Raw genomic sequence first — 22,805 nt, 5'->3', positions numbered from 1 at the left:
AGGGTTCAAGTGAAGTTCAGGGACCAATAGGAAGCCCTAGAGGTATAACTTTTTCCTGATAGTGAGTAGAAGATAGTGGGTTAGGGAGTTATGGTTTCTTGGAATGCTGCAGAAGCAGATGTTTCTTTGTTCTGTAGGAATTTTATCTCCCTCTGATATGTAGGTAGAGAAGGTTTCCATTTCCCTTTACTCCTGTCTCTATGTGGTTTCTTTATTTAACCTGTGGGGAAATGCCATGCCCTTGGATACATAGGCGTATGGGGGATGGGGTTAGCCTGTCCCCAGTGCATATCAGAGGAAACTGAGCTACAGCTTGTTAATCTTTGCAAACCTCTAACACTGACAATCCACAGATTTTTAAATATAGATACAGGATAATTTTTCCTTTAATTGTAAGCTAATAATTATGAATTTTATTAGGAGCTATCACTCTGACTTCCAAAACTTAAGTTGCAAGGGACTGGATATATATGGGAAGGTTTTTGTTAAGTCCAGCAGACAGCTTTGGAGGGTTTGTTGCAATTTAATCTGGAAATTTATGTATCCAAGTAAATTTTGTTAAAATATTTTGCTTTATTATATTTTATACAGGAATATGAAAACAATTCATTAAGGATATTTTTATAAGAATTTAATGGAACATTTACCTTTTACTCCATTTGAAACTAAATTCTAATTTTGATATTGTCACCAAGAGTAAATTAAATATACTACAAATTAATAATAAAGACATGTAAAAAACATAGCATAACTTGAGGTCATGTACCACTAGGCATTTATCTATTTACAATTGGGAGATAAAGTCTTGTAATAAAGAGTTAATAACTATTTCATTAAAAAGAACACTAGACTGAAAAATACTATTGTTGGAATTTAAAATCATGTAAATACCTGTATTAAAAAGGGAATGCAGTTTCTCAGTCTTTGAAGTCTGCATTGTCCCTCATCTTTGGGATATATCTATTTTTGAGGCAGGAAGAATCCCAGGTAGGGTGCTCTAGTGAGGGCTTTCACTGCCCTGCCCTCTTAGCTATATAAACCATACATCTGCATGAAGACAACAGGACAATTGATGATTGATAGGTGTTATAACATCTTTCTGCAGTTTTTCATTTTTGCCTACAGTCCAGATTGCAGCAGTTACCACAGTGCTTAGCTATTGTCATACTGTGTAATTCCTTTTTTTTTTTTCCCTGAAGTACCCAGCCTGGGGATTGAACTTTGGACCTCATATGTGGGAAGCCAGTACTCCATCGTTGAGCCACATTGGCTCCCCTCAGTTGGTTTTTTCATTTGTTTGCTTATTGTTGCATCTCCTTTAGGCTGGTCTAGTGGTAATGAACACCCTCAGCTTTTGTTTATCTGGGAATGTCTTTATCTCACACTCATTTTTGAAAGACAGTTTTGCCAGATTGAGAATTCTTTTTTTTTAATCAGCACTTTAAATACTTTGTCCCACTATATATTCTTGCTTCCATGGTTTCTGATGAGAAGTTGGCACTTAATTTTAATAGGGTTCCCTAAGCGTGTAGCTTTTCTCTTGCAGCTTTCAGAGCTCTCTCCTTGTTTCTGAAGTGTTTGGCTGGGTATGCTTCTCTATGATTTATCCTAATTGCGGTTTGTTGGGCTTCTCGAACATGTTTATTCATGTCTTTCATTAAATCTGGGAAGTTTTCTGCCATTATATCATTGTATATTTTTTTTGTCCCTTTCTCTCTTTCTTATCCTTCTGGGACTCCCATAAGACATATATTGGTATGTTTGATTGTGTCTCAGAGTTCTCTTAGGTTCTGTTCATTTTTATTTATTCATTCTTCTTTCTGCTCCTCAGTCTGAATCATTTCAATTGCCTCATCTTCAAGTTCACTGATTCTTTTGCCATCTCTAATCTGCTGTTGAAACCCTCTAGGGAATTTTCATTTTATTTATTGTTGTCATCAACTCCAGTATTTGTTTGGTTCCTTTTAAAAATTTCTATCTCTTTATTGAGATTCTTATCTTTTTCATTCCTGATATCTTTTCGTTTTTTTTCTCTGTTTTCCTTTATCTTCTGGAGCATACTGAAAAATCAAGTATTTTTTTAAGTCTTTGATATGTCCAAAGTCTGGTTTTCTTTGTTGATGATTTCTGAATTTTCATCTTGTTCCTTTCATCTTTTGTTGCATACTGTATATTTTACTATTTTAATGTATTAATTCTAAGAGTCCATCAGATTGAGCACCATGAGCTTCTCCTACCTTGTTTTTTTACTTTTTTTAAATTTTTTGTTTTTTTCCACAGAAGTTGTGGGTTTACAGAACAATCATTTTTAAAATACAGGATTCTCATATCACCTCACCAACAAAACTTTGTTTTGGTGTGAAACATTTGTTACAACTGATAATAGCACATTTTTATAATTGTACTATTAATTGAAGTCGATGGCTTAACTTAGGGTTCACTGTTTGTGTAGTATAGTTCCATGGATTTAAAAAGAAATTTATTCTGTTTCCATATATACAACCTAACATTTCCCCTTTTAATTATACTCAGATATGTATTTTAGTACTAATTGCATTCACAATGTTGTGTTTCCATCATCACCATCTATTACCAAAATATTTCCATCATTCCAAATAGGAGCATTTTACATTTTAAGCCTTAATTTCCTATTCTCTATCCATACCCCATCCCCTGGTAACCTTTAGTCTAGATTCTGTCTCTATGACTTTGCTTATTCTGATTGTTTCAAAATGAATGAGATCATACAATATTTGTCCTTTCATGTCTTACTTATTTCATGGAACATGATGTCTTCAAGGTTCACCCATGTTGTTGCATGTATCAGACCTTCATTCCTTTTTACAGCTGAATAATATTCCATTGTATGTATATGCCATATTGTATTTATCCATTCATTGGATGATGGACCCTTGGGTTGCTTCCATCTTTTGGCAATTATGAATAATGCTGGTATGAACATCATTGTGAATATATCTGTTCAAGTCTCTGCTTTCATTGCTTTTGGGTATATACCTAGGAGTGAGATTGCTGGGTCTTATGACAGTTTTATACTTAGTTTACTGAGAAACTTCCAAACTGTCTTTCACAGCAGGTGTGCCATTTTACATTCCCACCAGCAATGAATGAGTGTTCCTATTTCTTTGCATCCTTTCCAACACTTTTTATTTTCCATTTTTTGGTGGTGGTGGCTGTTTCAAACTCATATACCTACTCTCAAAATCAGTGAGGTTGGTATATTGTAGGGTGGCACTGTGTGGGAGCGCGGCGACAGCAAGGGTCGGCTCGTCTCCAGGCGCCAGTGCGAGTCGGACCCGGGTGGCGGGAACGGGCGTTAAGGCCCTCTGCTTGGGGTTTGGGCGTACTGCCCGCCCCTCTGCCCAGCTGCACCCGCTTCCCTCTCGGTGGCCTAACCCCGCCTCTTCCCTGAGGGCCACCTCCGCGCCATGACAGCCCCGCCTCGCTGCTGCCGAGAACCCTGGCTACCCCGTCTTCTGCCCGCAACCAGTGATGCACCCCTGCACGAACCTATCAGCCGTCTGCCGCCCCCCGGCCACGCCCCCTGCCCCTCCCCCGTCTTCGCCCTATATTAACCGCTGTACTTCCTGAATAAATCAGACTTGGGCGCAGATCCTGGTCTCCTCGGTAGTCTTCTTCCTACCGCGTGTCCTCCGCACCTTGCCGGCCCCGGAGCGCCTTCTCGGAAGGCCCCTCCGTGTGTTGCAGCCCTCCGCCCGAGCCCACACCGCCCCTGCAGCGGCCCTCCGGGCGAGCCCACACTGCGACAGTATATGTTCAGTTTTATCAGAAATTTCTCTAAAGTGAATGTACCATGTTAGACTACCACCACCAAGCCCTCATCCTTGCTTTGGTGGTCCGTCTTTTTTTTTTTTTAAATGATATTTTATTCAAGTATATCATTCATACATGAACATACGTAAACAATAAGTGTATGGTAAAAGTTGTGAACTTGCAATTACAGGGCTCCCATATATCACCCTATCACCAACCTTACATTGGTGTGAATCATACAACTCAACAAGTAAAAGACAAGCAACCCAGTTAAAAAATGGGTAAAAGACTTGAATAGATATTTTGTCTTTTACTAGTTGTGTTGCATATATATATTCTTGAGGAACTGCCAACCTGTCTTCCACGGAGGATGCACCATTCTGCATTCCCACCACAGTGTAGGAGTGTTCCTATTTCACCCCATTCTCTGCAGTACTTGTAGTTTTTGTTTGTTTGTTTGTTTGTTTTATTAATGGCCATTCTATAAGGTGTGAAATGGTATCTCATTGTAGTTTTTATCTGCATTTCCCTATTAGCTAGTGATGTTGACATTTTTTCATGTGCTTTTTGGCTACTTGTTTTCCTTTTTGGAGAAATGTTTACTCAAGTCTTTGCCCATTTTTAAATTGAGTTGTATGATCTCTTTCTATAACATGGATATCAGTCCCTTATTGGATATGTGGTTTCCAATTATCTTCTCCCAGTTGAGTAGGCTGCCTTGTTACTTTCTTGACAAAGTTTCGAGGAACAAAAATGTTTAATTTTGAGGAGGTTCCGTTTATCTGTTTTTTCTTTCATTGCTCGTGCTTTGGGTATACAATTTAAGAAACTACCACCTACCACTAGATCTTGAAGATGTTTCCCTCAATATTCTTCTAGGAGTTTTTATGGTTGTACCTTTTGTATTTAATAGGTCCTTGATCCATTTTAAGTTACTCTTTTTGTAAGGTGTAAGATGGGGTCTTCTTTCTTTCTTTTGGATATGCGTATCCATTTTTCCCAGCACCATTTGTTAAATAGACTGTTTTGGCCCAGTTGATGGGCTTGATAGCCTTGTCAAAAAACACTTGAACCATAGATGTGAGAGTCTGTTTCTGAGTTCTCAATTTGGTTCCATTGACCAATGTGTCTGTCTTTATGCCTGTACCATGTAGCTTTTACCACTATGGCTAAGTAATATGCTTTAAAGTCAGGAAGAGAGATTTCTCCAACTTTGTTCTTCTCTTTAAAAACATTTTTGGCCATTCAGGGCCCCTTACTCATTCAAATAAGTTTGATAATTGATTTTTTCCATTGCTGCAAAAAAAGGCTTTTTTGGGCTTTTTCATGCAATTGTATTTAATCTGTAAATCAGTTTGGATAGAATTGACATTTTCAATGATATTTAGTTTTCCAATCCATGAACAGAGAATGTTCTTCCGTTTAGTTAGGTCTTCTTTGGTTTCTTTTAGCAGTATTTTGTAGTTTTCTGAATATAGTCCTTTATGTCCTTGATTAAGTTTATTCCTAAGTATTTGATACTTTTAATTGCTATTATAAATAAATGGAAATTTTTTTCTGACTTCCTCCTCAGACTGCTCATCAGTAGTACATAGAAATACTATTGATTTTTGTGTATTAATCTTGTTTCCTACCACTTTGCTGAACTTATCTATTCCAGTAGCTTTGTTGATTTTTCAGGATTTTCTAGATAGTATCATATAATCAGCAAATATCAAAAGTCTACTGCTTCCTCTTCTATTTGGGTGCTTTTTATGTCTTTATCTAACTGAGTTGCTCTAGTTAGAATTTCTAGCACAATATTGAGTAACAGTGAGCATCCTTATCTTGTTCCTGATCTCAACAAGAATGCTTTCAGCCTCTCACTGTTGAGTACTATATTAGTCAGCCAAAGGGATGCTGATGTGAAATACCAGAAATTTATTGGTCTTTATTAAAGGTATTTATTTGGGATAGGGGCTTACAGATACCAGGCGATAAAACGAGTTACTTCCCTCACCAAAGTCTATTTTCACGTGTAGAGCAAGAGGGCTGCCGACGTCTGCTAGGGTTCAGACTTCCTGGGTTCCTCTGGGCTCAGCTCTTCTGGTTTCTCCACAGGGTCAGCTGTAGACTATGAGGTTCTCTAAGCTTTGCCTCTCTCTACAAGGTCAGCTGTAAACTATCAGGCAAACGGCTCTGTCTCTCTCCCTGGGGCTCCAGTTTAAGACTTCAGCATCAAACTCCAACATTATGAACCCTCAACTCTGTCCTTTGCCATGCCTTTTATCTGCGAGTCCCCACCCACCAAGGGGCAGGTACTCAATGCCCTACTGACACAATATATATGTAATATAATCTCATATGCCCAGTGGAAAAGACCAGTTTACAAATATAATCCAGTATTTTCTTTTTTTTGAAATTTATCAATAATATCAAACTGCTACACCTCACCCTCTGAATTCCAAAAAGACATTACAATATTTAAAAAAACCTTATATCAGTTACAATGCAAGTACCAAATCATATCACAATCAATTTAAAGAAATACAGTTTGTGCTGAGGCAAATCTTGTCTACTATAGAGCTCTGAAACTTACAAAACAATTCATCTACTTCCAATACACAAATGGGCAGACAAAGAATAAACATTTTCATTACAATAAGGAGAAATTGGGAGGGAAACGTGAGTCACGGGTCCTCTACAGTTCAGTAAATCTGCAGGGCATCCTCCATTTGATTTGAGTCTGAGAGTCATTCTTAAGATGATGGTTTCTTCTCCTTGGGGCCTTATGGGGACCCACCCTTTCCACATGCTTGCCCAATGGCCATTTTCTTGGTTCCACCCTCATCAAGCATCTGGGTGTCAACCAAGCTCCAGACCTTTCCCTCCAAGAGTGTTGGGGTGATTGCCACACCTTACCCAATCCTTGAGTTAGAGTTTTAACTCCCCTAATACAGTGATGTGAAGACAACATTTCCCCTAACCTTTGACATACAGGCTCAACCCTGTCAGAGCAATGAGTTGACCACCTGGCCTTCCCTAACCTTTGGCATACAGGCTCAACCCTCTCAGAGCAACAAGTTCACCACCTGGCCCTCCCTAACCTTTGGGGGACAGATCCACCTTTCTCAGACCTGTGGGGTGCTGACCATAACTGCCGTAATCCTTGGAGAATGTGCGCTACCATCTCTGTACCCTGGGGCAGCAAAACTCTCCCAGAACGTTGAACAGAAACATCCGCCCTCTTCAACTGCTGGGGCAAACTCACCCTCTCTGAACACATGGGTGGGTTCCTCTACTGGCCTAAGGTGACGTCTTAATTCCAGATTTCAGCTTCCATGATTTTCCTCTTAAAGTGGTTTCCCCTTCAGTCTCTCCTTTCCATGTCCCTTTTATTCCAGGATGACAGTTGTTTTGTTCATACAGCTCTCGCAAAAGTCTGTGGGTTTAGCATGCAAGCAGCAGGGGTCCAAGCCATCAGACAGTAAGACTTTCCACAAGTCTTTCCAACATAACTGCATCTTCAATCCTGATTTATAAGTTTCAAGTTTAGTTAAGTCCTCCAATGGGGCACTTTTATCTGGGAGTTTGATTTCCAGAGGCTTGGAATTTCCAGAATCAATTTCTGTTTTCTTTGTGCCCAGCAATTCAGTCCTCAGCATCTCTCTCTTGTCTAGCATTTTGCTATAAGCTGCACGCGGAATCCAAACTGCATTATCTGGGTTTACTTTGGAAATTTCTTCAGCTAAATGCCCAGGCTTGCCATTTTCAAATTCTGCCTTCCATAAAACACCAGGAGTTAATCTTGCTAAGTTCTCTGCAATTTTAAAACACAGATTGCCTTTCCTCCAGTTTCCAATAATAGTTTCACCGTTTACTTCTAAGGCATCATAAAAAGTCTCTTCAGCATCATATTGCTATCAACAGTCTCTTCAAAGTGATCTAGGCCTTTTCCATCAAGCATCTCACAATTCCTCCAAAAAATACCCCTTATCCTTTTATAAAACTCTTCTAGCATTTCGGTAATTGCAAAAGCACTACCCCAGTCCTGGTACCAAATTCTGTATTAATCAGCCAAAGAGGTGCTGATGCAAAATACCAGAAATTGGTGGTTTATATAAAGGGTATTTATATGAGGTAGGAGCTTACAGATACCAGGCTGTAAAGCATAAGTTACTTCCTTCACTAAACTTTGTTTTCACGTGTTGGAGCAAGATAGCTACCGACGTCTGTAAGGATTCAGGCTTCCTGGGTTCCTCTGGGCTCAGCTCCTCTGTTTTCTCCACAAGGTCAGCTGTAGACTATGAGGTTCTCTAGGCTTTGCCTCTCTCCACAAGGTCAGCTGTAGCCTATCAGGTGAATGGCTCTGTTTCTCTCCCTGGGGCTCCAGCTTCAACATCAAACTCCAACATCAAAACTCCAACATCAAAAACCCCAAACTCTGTCCTTTACCATGTCTTTTATCTCTGATAAATTCCCTACTGGCACAAGAGGTTTACATAATTACTTAATCAAGTAAACCTATGAATCCAATATAATCTCATATGCCCAGAGGAAAAGATCAGTTTACAAACATCATCCAATATTTGTTTTTGGAATTCATCAATAATATCAAACTCTGCTACAAGTACAATGCTAGTTTTCACATATTGACTACCATATTGAAAAGCTTCCTTCTATTCCTGTCTTGGAGTGTTTTTATAGAGAAAGGATGCTGTATTTTGTCAAATGCCTTTTCTACATCAATTGAGAGGACTATATGATTTTTCTTCTTCAATTTATTAATGTGAATTATTACACTAATTGATTTTCTTATGTTGAACCTTTCTTGCATACCTGGTATAAAACCTGCTTGATTACAGTGTATAATTCTATTAATGTACTGTTAGTTTGGGTTTGCAAGTATTTTGTTGAGGATTTTTCCTTCTATATTCATTAGAGAAATTGGTCTGTAATTTTCTTTTTCGTAGTATTTTTATCTTGTTTTGGTGTTAGGATGATATTGGCTTCATTGAATGAGTTTGTAGTGTTCCTTCCCACTCTATTTTTTGGAAGAGCTTGAGTAAGATTAGTATTAGATCATCTTTGAATGATTGGTAGAATTGACTTGTGAAGCCATCTAGTCCTGAGATTTTCATCTTTGGGAGGTTTTGATGACTGTTTCAATCTTTACTCATGACTGGTTTCTTGAGGTCTTCTCTTTCTTTTAGGATTAGTGTAGGTTGTTCATGTATGTCTAGGAATTTTCCATTTTGTCTACGTTGTCTCGTTTGTTGATGTACAGTTGTCATAGTTTACTCTTACGATCTCTCTTATTTCTGTAGGTTCAGTGTTAATGTCAAAACAGCAGGATATACATTCTTTTCAAGTGCTCATGGATCCTTCTCCAGTGTAGACCATATGTTGGGCCACAAGACAAATCTCAATAAATTTAAAAAGATTGAAATTATATAAAACACTTTCTCTTATAATGGAATGAAGCTAGGATCAATAAAGTGAAGGGGGCAGTGAACTTGGCCCAGTGGTTAGGGCATCCGTCTACCACATGGGAGGTCTGCAGTTCAAACCCTGGGCCTCCTTGACCTGTGTGAGCTGGCCCATGCGCAGGGCTGATGCGCACAAGGAGTGCTGTGCCACACAGGGGTGTCCCCCACATAGGGGAGCCCCACGCGCAAGGAGTGCACCCCGTAAGGAGAGCCGCCCAGTGTGAAAGAAAGTGCAGCTTGCCCAGGAATGGTGCCACACACACGGAGAGCTGACACAACAAGATAACACAACAAAAAAAGAAACAGATTCCTGTGCTGCTAACAACAGCAGAAGTGGACAAAAGAAGACTCAGCAAATAGACACACAGAACAGACAACTGGGGTGTGTGGGGAGGGGAGAGAAATAAATAAATCTTTAAAAATAAGTAAATAAATAAAGTGAAGGAATAAATGAAGGGAAAATTGACAAATACAGAGAGATTAAACACTCTTAAATAATCAGTGGGTCAAAGAAGAAATTATAAGAGAAATCAGTGACTATCTTGAGACCTCCCTGGAAGTCTCTTATCGTTTTTAAGGTGCATTTTCTTGATTCAGTGCTCACCTGTTACTACAACCCTTTAAATGTTTTCTGGAGCTGTGAGGAAGATTGCTATGTCAGTTGTTTAAAGATTCTGTGGCAGAACAGAAACCTAGAGCATCTTATACTACTATCTTAGTAGACCAGCAACTGCTAAGTTTATATTAACCATAAATTAAGAAAAAAGGAATAATTTGATGACAGTTTTTTGTTTTACTAATTGTCTTTACATTTCTTTTAGGAAGATGATCCTCCCAGTGAAGGGCAAGTGATTATGATGCCTAATAACAAATTTCATGAAGATGCAGTTTTTTCTCTTCTTGCTAGACATAACCTAGAATCATTTGATTCACAGCAAGTAAGCTATCATTCAGAGGTACTATTTAAAAAATTTTTTAAATAAAAAAAATAGTTTATTAAAAAAATGTTTTTTAAAATTATAGGGCTTGTTGGTTAGAAAGATCATACCAAAAATACAGAGTTCCCATATACCCTGCCCCTGACACACACAGTTTTCCTTATTAACATTTTGTATTAGTGTGGGACCTTTGTTACAATTAATGAAATAATATTATTATAATTATTTTATTAACAATAATCCATTGTTTACATTCTGGTTCACTTTTTGAGTTGTGCATTTCTATGTGGGTTTTGAAACTTTTGTTCTGGTAACATACATAAAACCTATAATTTCCCATTTTAACTGCTTACAAGTATACAATTCATTGGTGTTGATTCCATACCACCACAATTCACACCATCACCACCGCTCATTACCAAAACTTTCCAAACAGAAATTCTGTGCCTACTAAGCATTTACTCCTCCATTGCCCACCCCTACTCATGACCCATTTACCTGTATTCTACTTTCTGCCTCTATGAATTTGCATATTCTAATTATTGCAAAAAATACATCATAAGATGTATGTTCTTTTTTGTCTGGCTTATTTCATTTAACACAGTGTATTCAGGTTCATACATATTTTAGCCTGTATCAGAATGTTGTTCGTTTTTATGGTTGAAAAATATTTTATTGTGTGTATTTGCAACATTTTGTTTATCCATTTTTTCATCAGTGGACGCTTGTGTTGCTCAGAGGCACTTTTTAACTTTTATGATTTTTTTTGGTTAGATTCAAATACATGATACAAAATGAAAACATTCCTATTTTTCATTAAAGCATGCTAATCTATCACTTATTCAAGGGTCAGCATTGTAGGAATTTAAGCCTGTAATCATAGAGCTACAGAGTTTAGTAACTGAAGAGAATTTAGTCCACCTGCACCAACCCTCTTGTTCTATATTTGAAAAAACTAAAGCCCTTTTAAATGGTTTGTGAGGGTAATTCATTCTTTCTGTGGCCTTTTACTGAGTATCTACGATATGTCACACACAACTTTGAAAATGGTACAAAAACTCATGTCGGGAGTCAAGTGCTTAAACATGCAATTCCAGTACAGTGAAATAACTGATCAAATAGTTGTATTTGTAAGTGCTAGATGAGAGCAGAGAAGAGAAAACTGTACTTGATGTTGGATGACACTTCATAGATAGGTTATGCTATGAATCAGGATTTTGCCAAGAATCCGTGATTGGATAGACATTTCAAAAGAAATAGCATATGTTAAAGCACAAGGACCAAGAAAAATTAGGACATATTTAGAGTGTGAAAAATCTCAGTGTAACTGGAGCTGTAGATGAAGAGTCAGATAAGCCTGTAGAACTAGGTTGAATCAGATGATCATAAAGAACTGTTTAGACTATGGTAAGCTTGGGCATTATGGAGCCCATTAAGGCTTTTGAGTAGGGGAGTCACATGCTAAGATATTCAGGGGGAAATGGACTTGGCTCAACGGATAGAGCGTCCACCTACCACATGGGAGGTCCGCAGTTCAAAACCAAGGCCCCCTTGATCTGTATGGAGCTGGCCCACGTGCAGTGCTGATGCGTGCAAAGTGCTGTGCCACGTAGGGGTGTCCCCCGCATAGGGGAGCCCCATGGGCAAGGAGTGCGCTCCGTAAGGAGAGCCACCCAGTGCGAAAGAAAGTCCAGCCTGCCCAGGAGTGGTGCTGCACACATGGAGAGCTGATACAGCAAGATGACGCAATAAAAAGAGACACAGATTCCTGGGCCACTGACAAGAATAGAAGCGGACACAGAAGAACACACAGTGAATGAACACAGAGAGCAGACAACTGTGGGGGAGCGCGGGGGAAGGGGAGAAAGGGGAGAGAAAGAAAGAAAAAAATCTTAAAAAAAGCTATTTAGGAAGGAGAATGGAGCCATGGATAAGTAAAGAAGAGATGGAAGATCTGTCATAACACCACTGGAACGATTCAGGTGAAAGAGAGTGAGATGATGAACAAAGACAGTTACAGCAGGAATGGAGAAGAGGGGTACTTAAATGTAAGGTGATAGAATTGACAATAATTGGTTCCTGGTTGAGAGATAAGGAGGAGTTTTTTTTAAAAGATAATCCTGAGCTTGGGAGCTTAAGTGGGTGGTATGTAGTTATTAACTTGTAGTAATGCAGAAAGAAGAGTGTTAAGTTTTGTGGGGAGGGTAAGTTCAATTTAACATATTGAATTTAAGGTGCTTAAGAGAGACCTGGTGGAAATATATTGCAGTTACTAGTTTTTATTATTGATAGAGCTGAGACTAGGGTTCTTTCTTTTTTTTTAGGAGGTACCGAGGATTGAACCCGGGACCTTGTACATGGGAAGCAGGCATTCAGTCACTTGAGCTATGTCTGCTCCCCAGGACAAGGATTCTTGAGTCCTGTTTAGTCTCTGCCAAACAAACATGAAACTAGCTTTAGATGAGCTGCTTCCTATTCAGGACCCAAGGAGATGTTTGGTTCTATTTTCTACTAATTTTAATTTTTAAAAGTTTAAAGAATTAGGATAGGCGAAGAAGATATGAAATTTAGTAGTGGGAAAAATGGGAACATAACTTATTCTTTCTTTATTGAAGAATAATTCCATTTTCTACAATTTTAATAGGTTGTAAACCAAAAATTGATTTCACTGAAAAGATACTGGAAAATTATGATATTGGTGTTGCTAAACTCAAGAAAGTGACCAGTGACCATGACCACATAGCTGTAGAAACCAACCTCCTTAGTGTAGAAATCAGTTAGCTAAGAGAGAGAGAGAGAATGAGGCAAGCAGATGTCATAGGTAGCAAATAGCAGAGGTGGCAGCAAAATTTAAAAGTTCCACTGACTAATCCATGTTTCCTGCCTTTTAGGAAATCACTAATATTGAATCATTTGATTTGATTCTATCAGACCTTTCCATCTTTTTAAAAAATTATATTTGAATATTATATTGACATATATTCATACTTGAACATACATAAGCCAATTTTATAGTATAATTTTTGAATTTACAAAACAGATGCATATAATCAATGTCTATTATTTTTCTCTCCATTTTTTATCTCTTCCCCCTAGTACTTATTTCCAGATATATTGGAAGTTCTTTTTCTGTTTTATTTCTTAGATTTTATTCTTTTCTACGATCTTCTGAGGGAATTTCCTAATCTGATCTGCAAGTTACTAATTTGTTCTTTATCTGTACCCATCCTACTATTTGTCCCATTGATTATATTTTCTATAGATGATATTTTTACTTGATTCTTTTTTTTTACTTTTGTATATACTTTTTTTTTCCTTTATTTTCTTTTAATGTTACATTAAAAAAATATGAGGTCCCCATAATACCCTCCACCCCACCCACCCCTCCCACATCAACCTCTTCCATCATCGTGGCACATCCACTGCACCTTGTGAGTACACTCTGGAGCACTGCTGCACCACATGGACAGTGGTCCACATTGTAGTCCACACTCACCCCCAGTCCACCCAGTAGACCATGGCAGGACACACAGTGTCCAGCATCCGTCCCTGCAGCACCACCCAGGACAACTCCAAATCCTGAAAATGCCCCCATGCCATATCTCTTCTTCCATCTCCCTAACATCAGCAGCCATTGTGGCCATCCTCTTCACATCACTACTACAATTTCTTCCCTTACTAATCACAGTAGTTCTCCAGCAGAATACCAGTTAGTCCACTGTAATCCATACTCTATTCCTCCATCCTGTGAACCCTGAGATGGTTATGTCCAGTCCCCCTCTACATCAAGAGGGCACTTAGATTCCACATGGATGATGGATGCAATTCTCCTGCTGGCAGCTGTAAGCACTCTTGACTCCCTGGTGTGGTGGTTGATTGATTCTTTTTTAATGATTTTTTTGCTTCATGTTGTTAATATCTTTTCTTATTTCCATGTATGTGTGTATGTTATGCTTTTTAAAAATTTTATTTATTCATTTATTCCCCACCTCCCACCCCATTGCCGGCTCTCTGTGTTAATTTGCTGTGTATTCTTGCATTCTTCTGTGTCTGCTTGCCTTCTCTTTAGGCAGCTCTGGGAATCGATTCTGGGACCTTCTGGAATGGGAGAGAGGTGCTTAATCTCAGCTCAGCCACATCTCTGCTCCCTGGTCTGCTGTGTCATTTATTGTCCTTTTTGTTGCATCATCTTGGTGTACCAGCTCTCCGTTGGGCCAGCTTGCCATGCAGATCAGCACTCTGTGTGGTGCAGCACTCCACATGGGCCAGCTCTCTGCTTGGGCCAGCTTGCGGTGTGGACCAACTTGCCTTTACCAGGATGCTCTGGTAATTGAACGCTGGACCTCCCATATGGTAGATGGAAGCCCAATCACTTGAGCCACATCCACTTCCCTATTTTAAATTTTGATACTTCTGTACCAATAATTCTATTTCAGATGATGTTATTCACTTTATCTGTTTTTGTCTTATAAATTCCTCAGATATCTGGTTATTTTGGCCTGTGAGCTTGTAGTCCATTGGGAGTATCAGCTAGTCTGTCTGAGAATTTGTACTGGGGAAGTAAAGTAAAGACCATAGTTTGTGTCTGTGAATTTAAGGAGAGAGTGGATGAAGCCTAGGGAGGGGAAGCCTACAAAGCACAGAACCACTGTTGTTCATGGTCATTGGTCACTGCTGTTTGCTGCCACCCCACCATTCAGCTCTTCTGGTGATTGTGCATCTTTCAGTCTTTAGGAAGAAGTAGCTATGGGAGGTGTTATAATCCACAATGCCCACAGGTTCTTGGTCACATTTCATCTTTATGGGGCCTTTGTACTCCCTGATGTAACAGTATCTATAGCCTGGGTTGTTGCCAAGATTTTTATGGTTAAGGGGCAAACAGTTATTGGGGAGAAGATGTAAGAGCTTTCCTCCTGTTGTTCCTCTCATAAACCCCACCAGCCACCCTCCTTCCGGAGGATGTTGCTATTTTCTTCCCACAAACACCAGTTGAAGTTAGCCTTCAGTCTCTCCCAGTGGTTTCTCATTTTAGTTACTTCTCAGAATCCATGTTTTCCTCTCACTGCTATAGTTATCCTATGTTTGATATTGGGAAAAGAAGCTGGCAGCCTTTGTTAGTGTGCTAGGCTAGATCCAGAAGCCCAGAAGGTGGAATTTTTATCAAATCTTTTTCTAAGAATTTGCACACATGCATATATGAATTTTGAAGTTCATGTGTTGTGTATGTGTTGTTCTACAACCTGCTTTTGAAATTTAACCATAAATTCTGAAGTTCTACCACATCCTTTTTAACTACCTTGTAATACACCATATTTTATTCTCCTATTGAGGAATTTTTAGATTGGTTCAGTCTTCTCTATTTAAACTATAAACAAATAAAATCTTTTTTGCACTCATGTGGAGTTATTTCTCTAAAGTTGGTACTGACAAATGACATTGCTGTCTTAAAAGGCACAAAATTTATAATTTAAGTAGACACTAGTAATTGCCCTCTAACAATTTGAGATTGCTTTTCCCACAGCACACATGCCTTTAATCTTAAATTTTTGCCAGTCTGATTAATAATAACATTTAGTATATTTTTCTATGTTTGCAGAACTATTGAGTATTTGTTTTGTTTGTAATAGGAGCTAGTTATAATATGATACATTTGTAAGTTAAATATTACTTTGGTAAGAAAACAGTGTCTTTTCTTTGTGTTTAAAACTCCTTGCCTGGAGGGGGCTTTAGGTCAGTGAGAGCAGTCTAATGGCAGAACTGCAACCTGGACCTTTACTTTGATGGGCTACATGTATTACTATAGATTACAGACAGCTTAACTTAGAATTGACATGCGTGCAAACTTTGAGTATAACACAAAAATGATAGGTAAGAGTACAAGAGTGTTATGGGAGTAGGCAAGCTTAAGTTTTCAGTAGGGTCATAGGATATTCTTAAATTGTTGCAAGTACCATAGTAAATTAATTCATGATAAAGAAGGTACTATATATTGTGCAAAATTATATATGGTGATAGTAGAGTATGTAGATACTGTGAAATATTTCTAATTAATTTCTAAGGAAAATGTGTGTATCGTCATTCTAAATATTGCCCAAAAGTTTCAAGTATTTCATAGTAATTGCCAGAGAATCCTTTTCTATTTAAAAGATGCTGAGGTGATAGGCATTCCTAAAGAAGTATCATATTAGGGAAATAAGGGAAGATGGAAGTGTAGAAAGGAGATATGGAGCCATTTGTAGAAACCTTTGCTTGCTGGGCTAAGGAATTTAGGTTTTCTTTTCTTTTTTTTTTAAATTAAATAATTAATTTTGAATGTTACATTAAAAAAATATGAGGTCCCCATACACCCTTCCCCACCCCCCTCACCCCACTCCTCCCGTAACCACAACCTCCTCCATCATCATGGCACAGTCATTACACTTGGTGAATACATCTCTGAGCACTGCTGCACCACATGGTCAATGGTCCACATTACAGTTTACACTCTCCCCCAGTCTACCCAGTGGGCCATGGGAGGACATACAATGTCCAGAAACTGTCCCTGCAGTACCACCCAGGACAACTACAAGTCCTGAAAATGCCCCCACATCACATCTCTTCTTCCCATTCCCATCCTCAGCAGCTACCATGGCCACTTTCTCCATCTCAGTGCTACATTTACTTCCTTTACTAATCACATTAGTTCCAGAATAGAGTATCAGTAAGTCCACTCTAATCTATACTCTATTCCTCCATTCTCTGGACCCTGGGATGGTTATGTCCACTCCACCTCTGTATCAAGAGGGTGCTTCGATTCCACTTGAATAATGGATGCAATTCTCCTGTTTGTAGTTGTAGGCACTCTTGACTCCCTGGTGTGGTGGTTGACCTTCTTCACCTCCCTGTTTAGCTGGCTGGGGTAAGTCCAATAAACCAGAGGGTAGGAGTTGCAAGTCTGTTGAAACACAGGGGCTGGCTATCACATGGACAGTCCAAAAATTCAGGTCCCCTGAGTATACACTAAACCCCAGCGCCAACCACAGGCCTGGTAAAAGTGACAGGAGAGGCTTGTGAACAAAGATCACACCTGAGTCCAACTCATCACACTCAGGACCACAAACTCCAAAGTAGGGCCAACTGACATGGCACTGAAGTCCATCTGCCATGACCATAGAACCTGTGGGTCTCTGTAGCCCAGAAGAACCAATACCTGGAGTTGTATCTATTTAAGCTGTCTCTGGGACTCTGCTGAGGTGTACATAAGGGCGACCCCTCCGATGACCTCCCGGCTCTTTTTTGGAGACTCACAGCCATATAAACTCATTGTCCTTTCCATTTCCCCCTTTTATTTAGGGTCAAAAAGCATTTTTAACTCCTGATATTACATGTAGGCTGAGATATTCTAGGTTTTCTTTTATAGTCAGTAGAGTCATTGAAGATGTTTCAGCAGTGATTTCTTCATATATTCTAGTTTAAAAAAAAACTTGCTAATTGAAATTAAACTTGTAAATAACTTGTGTAATGAGAAACATGGGAGCCTTCAGATCTTGGAATTTTTATTCAGTTCTTATTAGTAAACTCATTATTATGTTTTCAAGTCACAAAATGTACTAGTGATGGGGTATCTAATTTTTAGTATAGAAAGAAAGAAGTCTTAATTTTTTTCTTTTTGTTTTTTATTTATTTCATGTATTTGATAAAAAAAAAAGTATTTGTATTATTTATATTATTATACTTTCCCAGAGAAAAGAACTTTGTTAAATATGGTTAAAGTAGTCTTTTTAAATATGTTATAAAAATTTATGTAGGAATAATCTTTATGTTATTTAAGATTTATTATTCTCATCAATTGTTTAATTATAAAATTCACACTAAAACTTGAGGCAATTTTAGTTCATGAAGAATAATAATTGCTGTTATTCTAGTTTTAATCTGTATGAACTATGTGAAATATTTGCCAGCATTTAGTGTTTTAAATTGTTAATAAAGTTATATGTTTATCTTTATCTAATTTTGAGGGTTAATAAAAAAGATGAAAGTTATTTAACATCACAAAAATAAGATAATTGTGAATGTAAAATGGTGTAGCCATTGTGAAAAGTAGTATGGAAGGTCCTCAAAAGTACAGAATTACCATATGAACCAGCAGTTCTACTCTTACACATATACCTAAAGAAATTGAAAATAGGGACTCAAACAGATACTTGTACACCAATGTTCATAGCAGTATTATTCACAGTGGTCAAAAGGTGGAAACAATCCAGGTGTCCTCAACAGATGAATGATAAACAAAATGTGGTACATACATACATAGAATATTATTTGGCCATGAGAAGGAAGAAAATTCTGAGAAATGTTGCAATATCAGTGAACCTTGAAGACATGCTGAAAGAAATCAGCAAGGTGCGGAAGGACAAATGCTATACTTCATTTGTATGAACTATCTAGAAATAGCAAATTCATAGAAACAAAGTGCTTTAGAGGTTACCAGGTGATTGTGGAGGGTGGGAAGAGGAGTTGTTGCTTGGTGGACAGAGAGTGTTTGAATGTTTTGGAAAATTTTTAATTAAAATAAAAAAGATCTTAAAAACAAAGCCTGTCACTAGATGCAATATTAAACTAACTTTTTAAACTTGTCTTTCATGTAATAAGCATTTGGCATAGTAAGCATTTCTAAAATGCCTTGCAAGCAGCCAAGTAGTATAGACTATGGTATTCAACAAATATTTCCTGTTTTGACTTGGTTTTAATATAAAGGGTTAAATAATTGCTCTCTTTTCTATAGGACTTGGAAAACAGTGTGGGTGAACTTAGCGAAGGACAGAGGCCCAGACTGACAGCAGCAACGGAGAACATCTTAATGGGACATTCTGTCTGTATGGAGCAGCCTATCACTAATGCAGAGTCTTTGGATCAAAAATGTGATTCTAAGTCATTTTCTCAGCAGTTTGACACAGTCCCAGGTACACAATAAAGTATTTTTAGCTATTTTTATCTAATATACCATCGCACTTTCTCTGTGATATTTTTATGCTGGATGCTATATTCTGCTTTGTATAGTGTATCTGTAGTAGTATCCTAATCTGAATTGAGAAAAGTGTAACTGTTTTCAGGTGGGATCCTGTAAAATATCTTTTTTAAGAAGGGTCATAATTGAAAAGTTTGGTAACAGCTTTGGTATATAGCAGTGTTTCCTCAAATGTGATTCATGTTTTAATGTTTGCACAAGAATCACTGGGTGGTACATGAGATAATTTTAGTAATACACATATTAACATTTAAAAATTATAATTGTGGTGTATTTTATTTCGACATGTTTATTTTACTGTTTACTAGAAAATATGACTAGTACTTTGAAACTGTTAATTGATCATGTTTAGGACAGGACTAAATTAGGTAATGCTGTAGAAATTTACTCATCCTGTACGAATTTCAGATGCATTGTTGAGTGCACTCAGGATTACTTTAGAACTTCATTGCACTTTCTGCAGTAACAATCTGGAAATAAGGACAGAATAGAGAATACTGATCATTTAGCATATATTCTCATTTACTGATTTTTCCATGCCTGTTGTTGCATTCTCTTAAATGAAAAGAAACTTCAATAGTATGAAGATTTGTCAGAAGTCTGAAAAGGAAATGCCTGATATTAAAAAATCATTAGTACTGAGTATTAAGAGTGTCTGTCAGTTTTATATTGGATAATTTACTTGGATACCTTATATCATTCAGAATTGAGGGAAATTCAAGATTGAATTTTTCATGGGAAAAAATGTAAGATTGGCATTATTATCGTTTTGTGCACATAATGAGAGCTTTAAATGGTTTATACTTTTTCAACTTAGAATTCCCAATAGCATATAGCATGACCTTTATGTTATATCCAGCTAACTATTCAGATTGTAGTTAAACAGAATTGACACTAGATGGCTCTCGCCGATCACTTGAGAGCTGATAAGTACTTCAGAACAACTAAGAAGGGTTAAATTGTTATAGAATAAAATCCCGGAGGATATGAAGATATAGCTTATTTAGCCTATCTGGTGCCACCTAGCATATTATTAGCAGTACAGTATATTTTTAATAGTAAGTACTCTGTAAATATTTGTTTAACTTAATTGGAAAAATTAATTAGTATAGTGTAACAAGATTGAGTATATATATATGAGACAATATAGGGGCTAAATGGCTGAGAGTTTCAGCTTTTGGAGATTTAGGTATCGGTTTGAGTTCCAGCTCTGCCATTTGTTAGCTGTGTATGTTTGGGCAAAGTAACTTAATCTCTCTGCCTAAATTTCATCTGTCAAGTGGGAATAATAATAGTGTCTTAGTTCTCTTTTGCTGTGTAACATATTATCCCAACACTTAGCAGCTGAAGACAATAAACATTATCTCAAACAATTTCTGAAAATCATGAATCCAGGAGTGACTTAGCTGGGTATTTCTCAGGACCTCTCGTGAGGTTGCAGTAAGTTTTTTTGCTGAGGCTGCTGTCATCTTAAGGCTTGACTGGTGGTGGGGAGAATCTCCTTCCAAGCCCACTCATGAGATGGTTGGCAAGAGACCTCAGTCTCTTGAGACTCTCCATAGAGCTGCTTATGATATGGTAGCAGGCTTCCCCCAGAGCAACCAAGACAGAAACTACAATATCTTTTATAACGTAATCTCAAAAGTGGCATGCTGGGGAAGTGGATGTGGCTCAAGTGATTGAGCTCCCGCCTACCACATGGCAGATCCCAGGTTTAGTTCCTGGTGCCTCCTGGAGAAGATGAGTAAGATAGCAAGCTGGTGCGACAGACACATGTGGCATGCTAATCCAACAAGGTGATGCAACAAGGAGACACAAAGAGGGAAGATAATAAGAGGCACACAAAGCAGGGAGCTGAAGTGGCTCGAGCGATTAAGCGCCTCTCCCACATGGAAGGTCCCAGGTTCAGTTTCCAGTGCCTCCTAAAGAGAAGATGAGCAGACACAGAGAGCACACAATGAATGGACAAAGAGCAGACAGCAAGTGCAAACAATGGGAGGGAGGGAGTGTAAATAAATAAATAAAATAAATCTTTTATAAAAAGTGACATGCCATCACTTCTGCCATATCCATATGCTGAAACAGTACAGGAGGAGGGAGACTACAGAAAAGTGTGACTACTAGGAGGCAAGGATGATTGGAGGCCGTCTTAGAGGCTAGTTACCACAAGCAGTATCTACCTCATAAGGCTAATAAGGAAAGTAGTTGATGATGCTTGTAAAGCATTTAGCATCGTGCTCAGCTCACAAGAGTCGTTCTCTTTAATAATGTATGAAGTATGTAAAAATAGCATCCCACATGATTTTAATAAAAACAGAAACCATCCAGAATTTCCTGCAAGGCCTAGGCCCAAAACGATATAATTTGTTCCTCTTGTTTTATGTATTTTGTTACATAATGGTAACTGTAGAGTAATCTGTATCATTATTTCTGCTGGTGGCTGATCTCATGCCTTTTATCTTATTTTTTAATAACTTTGCTTACAGAGACTCATATATTCTTACCTTTTCCTCCTTCCCCCACTTATTTTCAGGAAGTATCCAATTTTCCCCCTATAGTACTTGACCACTGTCTCTGATTGTGAGACTCAGATTGGATTGAGTGACAGAATCAACTTTGGATAGTTGTTTTTGGAATCCTAAAATATCAGTTGGTATTTTAAACAATCTGTGAGGACTCTGTGATATACTACCAATTACAACCCCTCATTAATTCAGAAAACCTGTATTGAATACTGTATTAGGGTTCTCCAGAAAACAGAGCTGACAGGATATATACATAGGTACATATGTATGTATACATCTGTAAATAAGAAAATAATAAGATTTATTATAGAAATTGGCTCATGTGACTGGAGATTGGCAAGTCCAAATTCCATAAGTCAGCCTACAAGTTGGGAACTCCAGTGAAGTCTTCAGTATGTTCCTCCAGAAAAAGCTTGCTAGCTAAAATACAGATGGAAGTTCTTTCTGACTGTTAAAATCATCAGCTCATCCTTTAAGACCTTCAACTGATAGGGTAAGATTTTTCTCATTGCTGAAGGAAATTACCTTTGTTGATTGTAAATGTAATCAGCCATAGGTGCAATCAACTGACTGATGATTTAAATCTACAAAATATCCTCACAGTAACAGGTCAATGCTTATTTGACCAAACAACTGGACACCCAAACCTAGCCAAGTTGACACATGAACTTAATCATCACAAATACCTGCTGTATACTTGGTTTTATTTAATTATTATGTTGAGTACTCGAGATACAGAGATCATAGACATCTGCTCAAGGATGTTTTCAAACTACTGTGGGAGAAATACAATACAGACAACAATTATAATATTGTGTGACTAGTAAAACAGTATAGAGTGCTGTGGGAGTACAGAGAAGGAACTCAACCCAAATGTGAGGACTCAGAGGAGATTTCCCATGAGAGCCAATAAAAAATTGAATCTTAAAGGAATTAACTGGGTGGTAAAGGATGATAAGAATGTTGCGATTTTTCATTTGTTTGTTCAGTTCATTGAGAAAACATTTTTTTAGTGCCTGCTCTGCTCTAAGCACATGCTAGAAGCTAGAAATATAAAACTTGCTAAGGCCCTGCC

The 22,805-nt window shown here is 38.0% G+C and overlaps 1 protein-coding gene across 10 annotated transcripts in view; it reads left to right on the top strand.

Annotated features, from left to right (window-relative positions):
* KIAA0586 (KIAA0586 ortholog) overlaps positions 1–22,805 on the top strand; it is a 152,171-nt gene that overhangs the window by 86,054 nt on the left and 43,312 nt on the right. For 5 of the 10 annotated variants that reach the window (XM_058293360.2, XM_058293357.2, XM_071213905.1 and 2 more), the window contains exons 26-27: positions 10,082–10,198; positions 18,963–19,140. In XM_058293360.2, coding sequence (XP_058149343.1) covers positions 10,082–10,198; positions 18,963–19,140 — 295 coding nt within the window. Of the gene's footprint in view, positions 1–10,081; positions 10,217–18,962; positions 19,141–22,805 lie in introns of all 10 variants that reach the window. The other 5 variants (XM_058293359.2, XM_058293356.2, XM_058293358.2 and 2 more) reach the window with 1 other exon arrangement.

The sequence above is a fragment of the Dasypus novemcinctus genome, chromosome 3 (assembly GCF_030445035.2).
Source record: "Dasypus novemcinctus isolate mDasNov1 chromosome 3, mDasNov1.1.hap2, whole genome shotgun sequence".
Taxonomy (NCBI): domain Eukaryota; kingdom Metazoa; phylum Chordata; class Mammalia; order Cingulata; family Dasypodidae; genus Dasypus; species Dasypus novemcinctus.
Note: the sequence above shows the minus strand (reverse complement) of the source record. Positions and strands in the feature narration are given on the sequence as shown.